The sequence below is a fragment of the Mizuhopecten yessoensis genome, unplaced genomic scaffold, assembly GCF_002113885.1.
Source record: "Mizuhopecten yessoensis strain PY_sf001 unplaced genomic scaffold, ASM211388v2 scaffold11135, whole genome shotgun sequence".
Lineage (NCBI taxonomy): Eukaryota > Metazoa > Mollusca > Bivalvia > Pectinida > Pectinidae > Mizuhopecten > Mizuhopecten yessoensis.
This window is the reverse complement of record NW_018408897.1, coordinates 608,717-622,309: the sequence shown is the minus strand read 5'-3', so window position 1 is coordinate 622,309 and position 13,593 is coordinate 608,717. Positions and strand designations below refer to the sequence as shown.

At 36.8% G+C, this 13,593-nt stretch overlaps 1 protein-coding gene across 1 annotated transcript; it reads right to left on the bottom strand.

Moving 5' to 3' along the window:
• Positions 1–555: 555 nt before the first annotated feature.
• LOC110466500 lies at positions 556–9,379 on the bottom strand. The gene is made up of 6 exons (XM_021523025.1): positions 9,057–9,379; positions 7,822–7,975; positions 6,881–7,047; positions 4,520–5,045; positions 3,204–3,263; positions 556–849 (listed from the first exon to the last, which is right to left on the bottom strand). Exons 1-6 carry the CDS (start codon positions 9,270–9,272, stop codon positions 794–796), a joined length of 1,179 nt encoding a protein of 392 aa, XP_021378700.1. The 5' UTR covers positions 9,273–9,379; the 3' UTR covers positions 556–793.
• Between the last annotated feature and the right edge of the window lie 4,214 nt (positions 9,380–13,593).

The following is a 13,593-nucleotide window of genomic DNA, read 5'->3' as shown; positions in this document are numbered from 1 at the left end:
CTTGTCAGTGTAGACTTGTCAGTTTGTCAGTGTAGACTTGTCAGGGTAGACTTTTCAGTGTTGACTTGTCAGGATAGACTTGTGAGTGCAGAATTGTCAGGGTGGACTTGTCAGTGTAGACTTGTCAGTTTGTCAGTGTAGACTTGTCAGGGTAGACTTTTCAGTGTTGACTTGTCAGGATAGACTTGTCAGTGTTGACTTGTCAGGATAGACTTGTCAGTGTTGACTTGTCAGGATAGACTTGTGAGAGCAGAATTGTCAGGGTGGACTTGTCAGTGTAGACTTGTCAGTTTGTCAGTGTAGACTTGTCAGGGTAGACTTTTCAGTGTTGACTTGTCAGGATAGACTTGTGAGTGCAGAATTGTCAGGGTGGACTTGTCAGTGTAGACTTGTCAGTTTGTCAGTGTAGACTTGTCAGGGTAGACTTTTCAGTGTTGACTTGTCAGGATAGACTTGTCAGTGTTGACTTGTCAGGATAGACTTGTCAGTGTTGACTTGTCAGGATAGACTTGTCAGTGTTGACTTGTCAGGATAGACTTGTGAGTGCAGAATTGTCAGGGTGGACTTGTCAGTGTAGACTTGTCAGTTTGTCAGTGTAGACTTGTCAGGGTAGACTTTTCAGTGTTGACTTGTCAGGATAGACTTGTCAGTGTTGACTTGTCAGGATAGACTTGTGAGTGCAGAGTTGCCAGGGTAGACTTGTGAGTGCAGAGTTGTCAGGGTAGACTTGTCAGTTGTCAGTACAGACTTTTCAGGGTAGACTTGTCAGTGCAGACCTGATGACATCTTCTGTTCAGTCTAGGACACTGTCTAACCAGTCTTCTAAGTTTTTGGTTTCTTTTTGTAATCCTGAAAAAAAAAAACAACACTCTCAAGCTGTAAATCAGTAAGTGACTCAGAATGACTTTTTCTAAATGTACAATGATATTTCAATTAAAATTTGGTCAGAAAAATATCAGTAATTGTGTCATGTAATGGGAACATTTTGCACTGTATAAAGGGTTTATTGGTAGAAAATTAGAAAAACAATAATTATTGCTTTTAACTGAAATATCTAGGTTGGGGTGCGTGTGCATTTTTGCTTTTTATTTTAATTTAGAAGGAAAACTAAGGAAGGTCTGGGAAAATCTTTTATAACATGTCGCCAGGTAAAAATACTAGGCTCTTATTGGCACTTAGTAATATGCACTGTTTAAGTCAGAACTCCCCCTCTAAGCATAGTAAAAATAATTACCAAAATAAAAAAAAATTGCCTACCTCTACCCACCCTATTTTTTCTTAGGATGACAGGTGGGACACACATTTTGTTTGGCCTTAAGCATGCCAAATTTTTATTTGACTGGTGCATGTTGAGGCTTTCAAAATTTCATATGGGTAGTATTTTGTGGATTTGCTTCAAAATGGCCAGTTATCAAAGTACATAGCATACAACAGACAATATTCTTACATTTTAATGTAAAATGCTGGTTTACACTACTCTTTGTTACGCCACATCTTCTATACCAGGTATCATATGAATGTGATATTTCTTATCTGCATACTTCATTTATCCCAGATTACAAAATATAACAACTAATTCTAAATCCCTGATGAGGCTCTGGAAATGGCCCTTGATACCTCTAGTCCTTTCTCTTCAGCTAATTTGGTAAAGTGTCAGACTAGTAAATCTGAGATCCTTAATTGAATTACCGGCAAGAACATTGGAAAACAACAGGCCTAGAGGGCCTGTATTGCTCACCTTGATGATAAGCAACCATGGAAAGTTATTCTTATTACATATAATACATATGTATTCCCAACTATTTCCTAATTGGCTCTGTCTCTCAGCAACACCACCCTGTCTCTCAGCAACACCACCCTGTCTCTCAGCACCACCCCCCTGTCTCTCAGCAACCCCTCCCTGTCTCTCAGCAACACGACCCTGTCTCTCAGCTACACCATCCTGTCTCTCAGCGACCCCCCCCTGTCTCTCAGCGTCTCCACCCTGTCTCTCAGCTACACCATCCTGTCTCTCAGCGACCCCACCCTGTCTCTCAGCAACACCACCCTGTCTCTCAGCAACCCTCATGAGGTCCCTTCTTTTTGCCTCCATGAATTGGGGTGGATTTTAAACATTAATCTCAATTTCCCCTATGAGGTCCTGCCTGCCCCTCAGCCCCCTAAAAGCAACCCTCACTTTATACAAAATTGAGTCCCCAAGCCCGAGGATGCTCTACATAAAATTTGGTTAAAATTCTTACCAATAAACAGAAGGAAAAGGTTCTTAAACATCTATTACTATGTTCCTCCTACTGGATCCTTCCCCTTTGCTCTAAGGGAGATCACACTCTCTGTTAAAACAAAATGAGTCCCACTTGCCAATTAACGCTTTGGACCAAGTTGGTTAAAATCCCTCAAATCATACTAAAGGAGAAGGATTTTAATCAGTTATTACTACATTTCCCCTATTGGGCCTCGTCCCTCTGCCCCCAAGGGGAGCAACATTGTCCCTTTAAACAAGGATGTTTCAGGCCAAATTTGGATAAAAGCTCGTTATTGGTACAGAAAAAGGATTTTAAAGATTTAAACCTTGAATTCCCATATTGGGCTCCACTCCTCTGTTCCCAGAGGGACCACACACTCTATTTATACAAAATTGAGTCTCCTTTGCCCATGGATGCTCCAGGCCAAGTTTGAAAAAAAAACCTACAATGGTACAGAGGAAGACAAATTTGATGTATTTAAACTTCAAATTCCCTTATTTGGCCCCGCCCCTCTGCACCAAGAGAGGCCACACTCTTCGTTTATACAAAATTGAGCCCCCTTTGTCTCTGGATACTCCAGGGCAATTTTTATAAAATCCCTCAAATGGTACAGAAGAAAAAGGATTTTAAAGATTTTAACCTCAAATTCCCCTATTTGGCCCCACTCATGTGTTGTGTTTGTATTGGTTGGTATGTGTTGTGTTTATTTGTGTTGTGTTTGTATGTGTTGTGTTTATTTGTGTTGTGTTTGTATGTGTTGTGTTTGTATGTATTGTGTTTGTATGTGTTGTGTTTGTATGTGTTGTGTTTGTATGTGTTGTGTTCATATGTGTTGTGTTTATATGTGTTGTGTTTATATGTGTTGTGTTTGTATGTGTTGTGTTTGTATGTGTTGTGTTTGTATGTGTTGTGTTTGTATGTGTTGTGTTTGTATTTGTTGTTTCCATTCTTTGAGTTTACCTGTGTTTGAGGCAGAACTTTGTGTCTGTTGTGGAGGAGTTGTCACTTTTTCTTGGACACCTGCAATGAAAATGTGAACGTACATCACGTGTAAATCTTTATTATGCCACATTTTTAATGTTACCTTCGTAAACATTTACATCAGGTATCCAGTTAATCAATCATCTAGCTGTAGTATTAATGTAATAAATAAATACAACCCGGATGTTTGAGATGAATGATAATTATGTTAAGCTGGCCAGGCAAGGATACAGCAATGATACAGCAAAGGTACAGCAAGGATATAACAAGGGTACAGCAAGGATACAGCAATGATACAACAATGATACAGCAATGATACAACAAGGGTACAGCAAGGATATAATAAGGGTACAGCAAGGATACAGCAAGGGTACAGCAAGGATATAGCAGGGGGTAGACAAAGCCACACTGACCGACAATGAATAACATACAAAATCTCCACTGGCCTCAATTTTATCCTTTCCCCTATTAGGGATAGGGAGTAACACAAAGTTGAATAATAATTTTCTTTTAGTTTATTCCCCTATAAAGTCCCACCTCTCTATCCTAAGTAAGATCACAAGATTTATTTTCGGATATACAAAATCAAATTGCTTCGTCTAGCAATGATTCTTACTTACTTTATGGTAATTAGTCAATCCACTCTCCATGGAGTTTACCAACAAGTTAACTATAGTATTACCAATGTCACTATTGTGAAATATTTAAGTCCTTTTCAACAGAAATATTCCATAAAAATCCTATGTTGCTACCTGCATCTTACAGAATCATTGACACTGGAAAATTTAATGTTTGAAAAAAAGAAAGAAAAAACCCTAACGAAATACAAAGCAATAGCAGGGGTCGGACTCGTGTTCTTTACATTGGAAAGCCTACCCTTACTAATGTTGCCATACGTGAAATACAGAAATATATCTTCAAAATTAGAGTTCAATTTATGGGCCGCAAAGCATATGAAAAAGTCGCAAATATTTCTAACTTGCATCTTCCAACACATTACTGTCAATACTCAATAGGATAAGGCACTTCGACCGCGATCCAGAAGAACTACGGTAATAATTAGGACAAAAACATGCTCAAAACTATTTTCATTTTGATGAAATCATTCACATATAAAAGAAGTCAACAGAATGATATAAAAATAAAAACAAACTTGTGAAAACGGAATATTCTGATCTTTCTGAGGAGTATATATGACTAAAGAAATACCTGGGAGTTTTATTAGTTTTCAGAGAAGAAAAGGCTGTCAGGACCACATGGATATATAAGCTTTAATTTGGGACCTTAAAACTTACTATTTTGGTGAGTTGTCTCCCCTAGATCACTGACATCTGAAGGATTGTCGAGTGACAGAAGAAAGTCTAAATCATCATCTAGGTTACTACTGGTCACACCACCTATCTCCTCACTTGTGTTTACATGTGTGTTAATTACAGGTGTTCTAAAAACAGGCGTACTGTCGACACAGGTAGGCACACCCGTACTACATGACAGATCTTTGGGACTAGACGCAACTTCTGTGAATCTCTGACAATCTGTTACAGTCTTTACTGAATGTCCATCATCTACTGGCCTGTTTGAACTCTGTTTTATAACACCTGACATATCAGTTCCTGAATCTACTACTCCTGTTACTGTGTCGTTGTGAGCTGGGGGCAATGTCTGGTCTGCAGTGAAATAACTTGGTTTGTTCTGCTGTGTAAGGTCTACAGCGTGAACATTTTGTTTGTTCTGCTGTGTAAGGTCCACAGCACGAGATCTTGGTTGGTATTCCTGTGCATTCTCTCTAGCAATGGATTCCATCTCCTGTATCTGCTCAGTCTAGAAAAAGACAAAAGGTAGAAACATACATTATTATCTTTTAAAGACGGACATTGATATCCAGGTACTCATGATCATGGGTAGATGTGTTTTAAGTGGTTCATCAATCAGTTTTATCAAAGAGCATGAACCTTTACAAAATAATTGAGCCTTATTAAAGATACAATATTAAAATTTGTGAATTTCAAGTATAACATATAGATATAGATAGATAGAAAATATCATTGTGAGTACAGTAGGTGCAAATAAAAGGTATGACACAATTTTTATATTTATCATAAACACATTTCAGTCTGCTAAATATTACACAGAGAATAGCTTTGAATCAATCACTCGAGTGTTGCAGACTGTTGGAGTTCTCTTCTGTCAACGTCCTTTCATTTACGATACACACAAAACCATTTATCAGAGAATGCGTTGAATTCAATGACCGATATCTACAATCTTAGAATGTAGCTTTCTATGTTTGTTTTTTTTAAGTTGGAATGAAAATTGGTACAGGTTCTGTTAAATACCTATCAATAAACTAAAGAGATCCTGCTTTCTTCCTCTTTAAAACTTGTACAGTGGTGTCCAGGAAACCATTACTGACTATGGTACAATGAGGTAATACAACTGTTATTTACACTACCTTGTATGTTACTGTTAATTTTTGTTCTATGTCATCATTTGTCCACTGGAAATTTAGAATCAAAATAGGTTTGGGCAATATATATCCTGGTAGATAAAGGAATTGTTAACAAAAAGACAACAAGAGTACCGCGGGACGGAACAATATACACCCGTCGAATGCCATAAAGTGTTATATACCTTCTTACATTGAATCAAGATCTGCATCATTCTAAGAGTGGTTAGCTGACATGCTATAGAAAATGTAGGAGAAAATCTCCGGACAAAAAATCAAATACTGAAATGAACAAATTTTAAAGGGCAATAACTTTTGCAAAAAATGTTGAAACAAAATTCTTTTAAGGGAGACGCAACTTCATATCATGATTATAATGTATACCAAGTTTCACAGAAATCCGTTGAAAAATGTAGGAGGAGAATGCCGGACAAACAAAAGTTTACCCTTATACTCCCATCAAATTTGACGGGCGTATAAAAAGGGACTTTGAAGTATGACGGTGGTAAATGTAGTGTCAATAGAAACGAGAGATTATAATGAGGTCTTATTGTATAAAACATAACAGACTACAGTAGATGTTAAATGTACCTACACTAAACATAACAGACTACAGTAGATGTTAATTGTACCTACACTAAACATTACAGACTACAGTAGATGTTAACTGTACCTACACTAAACATAACAGACTACAGTAGATGTTAATTGTACCAACACTAAACATTACAGACTACAGTAGATGTTAATTGAACCTACACTAAATATTACAGACTACAGTAGATGTTAATTGTACCTTCACTAAACATAACAGACTACAGTAAATGTTAATTGTACCTACACTAAACATAACAGACTACAGTAAATGTTAATTGTACCTACACTAAACATAACAGACTACAGTAAATGTTAATTGTACCTACACTAAACATAACAGACTACAGTAAATGTTAATTGTACCTACACTAAACATAACAGACTACAGTAAATGTTAATTGTACCTACACTAAACATAACAGACTACAGTAAATGTTAATTGTACCTACACTAAACATAACAGACTACAGTAAATGTTAATTGTACCTACACTAAACATAACAGACTACAGTAAATGTTAATTGTACCTACACTAAACATAACAGACTACAGTAAATGTTAATTGTACCTACACTAAACATAACAGACTACAGTAAATGTTAATTGTACCTACACTAAACAGATCCTGTTCTATCCCAAGTCTTTGGTATAGAGGTATACATTGGATACTGGCTGTGAGGTCGGACAGGTCCACAGCTAACAGCTTAGTGTCTGTCGACACACTCTCACTGTCATCCCAATCTTCTTCCTCCTTAAAGCGAAACTGGGAACTAGTTCCCCCTGTCAACAGAGACCAACTATTAGCTTTAAAACATACTGTTAAAACTGTATTGAATAAAACTTAACTCCTATCCTACACCCTTGGGCATGAAAGAGTATTGTTCTCTATTTCCAACCAACAGAATAAGCTCAGAAACCATGAAAATGCGTTCAACTGGCCACCATTTTGAAAATATCAATTTCTCACCTGCTTTTTGGACAAAAACGAATCAGCCAGCCAGATCTAGCATATCCCATATTTGCCAACAATTGTAAAGAAAAAATAATCACAACTTTCTAACATGTACGGTAAATATATCGTAAAAGGTTTTAATTTCATCACGTCGCTTTGTCCCCATCAGAGTTCCAAATATTTGACGTCACGTCATTGTTGAGCCATTGTGATGTCACGTCACGTGAAATGGGATGTAAGATAGAATTTTCCTACCCTACTTTCTTACCCTGGACAGCTCTATCTTACACACAGGGAAATGAGAGAAAATACTTATCTAGTGTAATAGGTGTAAATTAAGGGATGTTGTTTATAAAAGAGATTTCTCATTGTAATTTGTAATTATTTATTCCTATGCTACGCTATACATTTGTAAAACATTTAAATTATTTTAGCTATTACCCACCAAACAATTTACCCACACATATAACAAGATATAATATGTACCAGAGTGTTTAATCAAATATATGTTAGTATGACTACTCAAATTAGATACTCTAAGACAATAAGTTTAACACAGAAAAACCATCAATATGCACGCTATCAGCCGCCTTCAAACATACCAGCTGTGTTTAAAAGGTTGAGAAAGTCCTCTCCCTTTTTCTGCGCTGTCTCTGCATCCGGGGGAAGTATTTCATATCGTGCCCAATTACTGACAACTTCTCTGCGCTGGAATGTCTTACTGATTGTCGCCGAGGCCTGATCATTGTCACTGGTCTGTGGAAGGAAATCAGTGTAAATATTTTACAAATTTTCTGTTTTCCTGGTCATTTTAGTAAAAATAAGAATACCTGTAAATTACATATTCAGATACATTTAATTGTACTTCATTTCAGCAGTAATTTTACCACAATGGAAATATGAATGGTGGAAGGGGTTTAACCTTAATTTTATTGAATCAACTGCAGAGAGGCTGAGTGAACATAATGGACTGCAGACTTTGGAGGGTGCATGTGGATGCACCATGATACATTGAACCTAACAGTGTGCCAATATAATGGAACAGGGCTGGATCAATTGGCCTATTAACATGTAGTTAGGCTGGTTAAGTCTCCAGTTGTGATTTCCTGGTTCAATTTCAGGTCTTGGGTTTGGCTCATTTTGCCCTAGAAAAACAACTTGTTGACCCCAGAGTTTGTGATTAAGAGCATCAAGGTAATATCTATCAAAGTACTACCTGCGGTGATGGAAAGAACACATGTTCCATATTTTAAATCAAATTACAATTAAAATTATGTGTCTTTAGATTACGAGCTGGCTATCAAAGCATTGTAACTGCTGTACATTATTTTATGTTTGTTGTCAGACATGAAACATTTGTTGATGTATATTTTAGTTAAACAGATCTTTATTGAGCAATAGGGCAAAAAGGAAAATCCCAAAGTTTTTTGTGCCCTGTTGTCAGTGTTAATATTATATTATGAACAATACAGCACTGATACATGTTCTTTATAATATGTAGCTTATATCAATCAGTCACACTGAGCTGGTACAGTATGAGAGAAATCTAACCATAGTGATACCATTAGTGCATTTAACTATTCAATATGATCACTACCTTTAAATGCTGGTCACTTTCCACAGACAGAAAAAGATAGCAGTATGCTTTTTTACAAAACTATGAATTATATTCAATAAAATGGTCAGATATTTGCTAATTGCTGCACTCATCACTGAAGAGAATGAAAATCGCATTCTACAGTAGCTTTTTTTGGAAAGCTCATACTTTTTCCAACATTTTAAAGTATTTATATATGATGCCATCATCCCTCCGCTTCCAGGGCGTATAACATCTTACATCACTACTAGACGAAGAATGTAACAATTTTGCAGCACCGCTGATGTGACTGCCAAAATGTTTTCCCTGTGCTTTCTGGTCTACTTTCACTTTGCCCTTTCCGCTCGTGCTCCTTGATTTCGGTTGGTGCGAATCTTTCGGTTTCTCATCTTTACTCATGCCATGCTTCTTTTTATATTGAGCGCTCCTCTTCCTCTTATGTTCATCTGGCCTCATACCTGAAAAGGTAGCTTTAGTACATGTACAGCTACACTATAACTTACAGGCAACCCAACGTGTTGTATACTTCCGGTAAGCGCGATAAAGTAGTATGAAGTCCGAATACCGGTTTAAATTTCCGGATCCAGAATGGTGGCGCTCATGAATGAGGTTGAATTGATGTACATCTTGGACGGTGTATGATTTCAATGAAAGCAAGGAATTGTAAATGACAACATGAAAAAAACTTCATCAGATGACCACGATATATTGATCTAATTTCAAAGAATTTCGTAAATTTTGTATCTATGTATTCTTCTAAAGTACTGCTTGTAGTGAAATTCTGTCAAAAACGAATAATATCAGTAATATAAAAAAACCTAAAAAAACCACCAATATAGCATGTGGACAATAGACATAGACATGCAAGAAAATATAATTCCCCCCCCTTCCTCCCCCTCCCCCTTCCTCCCTCCCCCAACAGAAAGGTTTAAATTTGTTTTTATTTTTGTTCATTTTGTAGAAAATATTGGACTTCAACTTCTTCTTCATTTTGCAGTGCAAGATTCATCTTGAATGTTAACACACTTGTGTTCTAAATGTACTGAGCATATGAGACCAGTATAAAGACTTACCCATGCAAAATAAAGGGAAAGAAGAAGAAATGTGTATTATAATTTATTGATCAAGTATTGCTTTCTGTTGGCCTCTGGTATGATAAATGAATCTATCAAAAATAGCATGGACTTTGTGATAGATCTAATCTAATTCTGTGAAATATAGTGAAACTCTAAAGCCATGAGGCTTACAAACATTTCGTCTGGTGATAATTCTAAGGTACAACAAACACACAGTGCCCTCCACAGACTAGTAATTATACACAACATGACCTCAGGTGCTCGGATTCTGGAATATATGTGATATATTATCGCACCCCTCTAGATATCGCACCCCCTTATACTAATGATTTATTAGTCTCCGCGAGGGAGAGACCAAACCCCAAGGATTCCACGACGGAAATGCCATGGGGTTAAACCCATATCCCGGAGGATAGGGGAAAGGTCCCGCGGGCTGGGAGTGACCCCAGAACTGGCCAAACTGGCCTGCCTGAGACTGGGGCTGGCCAACTTGCATACTAAAGTTATGGTAAGTATTACATCATGAAAATAGGTTTTACTTCAAAAACCTCAAATTTTAAGAACCTGTTTAAAAAGAAGTCTCTGTCATCATGATCAGGAGTCAAACAATATCACAGGCTCATTCACCCAAGTTAAATGACTTTAGAGTTGTGACTTCAAAATAACTTCCTGATCCAAACTTAAAAATGTAACCACACGCACATATTATTATTCACAAAAAGACATTATCAAATCTCCATACATCCATTTTCCATTTTACCAGTTTAGTGTAATTGTTTCAATGATAAGACTCTGTCTATGGTTGTGATTCACCGCTGGTTATAATATATCCTTTCTTTAAGTAATATTTTAAAAGTTATCTTCTCTGTAATTTTAGGATCACAATCACTCTACATGACTATGCATTTCTTAACATCAAATCTGTCAATCAAAAGTATATAGTTCCATTCAATCCTTGATATGGAAATCTTAACAAGGAACCTATTCTAATACAATTCCTGATCAGACATAGAAAGTTTACTCCAATAAATATCTCAAAGGACTCAGAGGGCTTCAGTGGTTATCTTAACTGTGACCGAAGTCAGGGCCATGTGAACGATTAAAAAGGAGTGTGTGAAAATGATTTCAGTGACATTTTCTTTATATTTTAACATTTCTTTCATTTCTTTCATAAATAAATGAAAGAAACTAAGTAAAACATTTTAGAATAGGATTTCATTGCAGGTTTAAGAAAGCTACTGCTTTTATATCTAAAAAATAAGGATCTCTATGTGTTGTTATCTTTGATAGAGATGACAAGGTGTTCGGCCTTGTTTAACATGTCAGAACACTTTCTATACCTAAACCAAACCTTGAGAATCATGGCCAAACGACTGCCAGCACACAGAGTTAATAACAATCCTCATGATATTGTCAGAATTGTATTTTCTTAAAAATGTAAATTGTGTTTGTAGAATATGACATATTAAAGGTATGATTTTTTTTTATTTCTGTATTGCCCAAACTAAAGATATAGGGAATCTGAATTGATTATAGTAATCTATGGTGGCCCATTAATTAGAAGTGACACCCCGCGGGTGAGTAGCACCACCTGATACAGCTTGGCAGCACAGGGTCAGGTCTGCCCCGCGGACACACAGGTACCAGGACAGTTACCCGTGGCATATCAGCTTACAGGCGTCACCTGTCACCATTCTCACCTTGTACAGTCTTCTGTTTAGTTTTGTTTCAAAAAAATCTTATTATTATTTAAATGTAAAATTGATTCTTATTCTATTAACCAAGTATGTCACCTTATTTAAAGTAAGTTATGGATTATTATGGATTTACAGCACCAAGTGACCTGTTTCTTGAACAAAGAAATAATGGTATCATATATTGAATTGTTGACCATGGCTACAAGTCAAGTCTGTCAATATGTTTTTAACATTATAGATCTAGACAATTATAGTATATTTTAAAATAGTGTTTTCTGTGTTATATCACCGCCTGGTAGTGTTTACTGTGTAACATTACTCCCTGGTAGTGTTTACTGTGTTATATCACTCCCTTGTAGTGTTTACTGTGTTACATTACTCCCTGGTAGTGTTTACTGTGTAACATTACTCCCTGGTAGTGTTTACTGTGTAACATCACTCCCTTGCAGTGTTTACTGTTTTATATTACTCCCTGGTAGTGTTTACTGTTTTATATTACTCCCTGGTAGTGTTTACTGTGTAACATTACTCCCTGGTAGTGTTTACTGTGTTATCACACTGTCTGGTAGTGTTTACTGTGTAACATCACTAGCTTGTAGTGTTTACTGTGTTACATTACTCCCTGGTAGTGTTTACTGTGTAACATTACTCCCTGGTAGTGTTTACTGTGTAACATTACTCCCTGGTAGTGTTTACTGTGTAACATTACTCCCTGGTAGTGTTTACTGTGTAACATTACTCCCTGGTAGTGTTTACTGTGTAACATTACTCCCTGGTAGTGTTTACTGTGTTACATTACTCCCTGGTAGTGTTTACTGTGTAACATTACTCCCTGGTAGTGTTTACTGTGTTAAATTACTTCCTGGTAGTGTTCACTGTGTTATATCACTCCCTGGTAGTGTTTACTATGTTACACCACTCCCTGGTAGTGTTTACTGTGTTATATCACTGCCTGGTAGTGTTTACTGTGTTATATTACTCCCTGGTTGTGTTTACTGTGTTATATCACTGCCTGGTAATGTTTACTGTGTTATATCACTCCCTGGTAGTGTTTATTGTGTTATATCACTGCCTGGTAGTGTTTACTGTGTTACATCACTCTCTGGTAGTGTTTACTATGTTACACCACTCCCTGGTAGTGTTTACTGTGTAACATTACTCCCGGGTAGTATTTACTGTGTTATATCACTCCCTGGTAGTGTTTATTGTGTTATATCACTGCCTGGTAGTGTTTACTGTGTTACATCACTCTCTGGTAGTGTTTACTGTGTAACATCACTCCCTGGTAGTGTTTACTGTGTTACATCACTACTTGGTAGTGTTTACTGTGTAACATTACTCCCGGGTAGTGTTTACTGTGTTATATCACTGCCTGGTAGTGGTTACTGTGTTACATCACTCCCTGGTAGTGTTTACTGTGTTACATCACTCTCTGGTAGTGTTTACTGTGTACCATCTCTCCCTGGTAGTGTTTACTGTGTTACATCACTCCCTGGTAGTGTTTACTGTGTAACATTACTCCCTGGTAGTGTTTACTGTGTTATATTACTACTTGGTAGTGTTAACTGTGTTAAACATATACCACTCCCACAAGTTGTTTTTTTATCAGGATAGTGTTTTAATCATGTTGTGATTGAGACATCATTGAACGCATTTAATACTTATAGAAAATGTTGAGTCATTTTAAGCCGTGAAGATGATGATAGGATAAGTTATTAATACTTTATAAAATGTATGATTTAAACCACATGTCTGTATCTGATGTAAACTAACTTGTTTACAATATTTATATCTGAAATATGTTAGTTCTAGTAGTGAAGAAGAGCACAGATTAATAATTAGTGAAGTGTACACAATTAATGATAAGCTAAAATTTGGTTTGTTTGTGATTTTCATCCTGTTAGCAGCTATGGTTATAATTTAAGGACGTGCCAGATTTTGGTGATGGAGGAAAACCAGGGTGACCAGAGAAAAACCACCGACCTGCAGTCAGTGCCTGGCGAC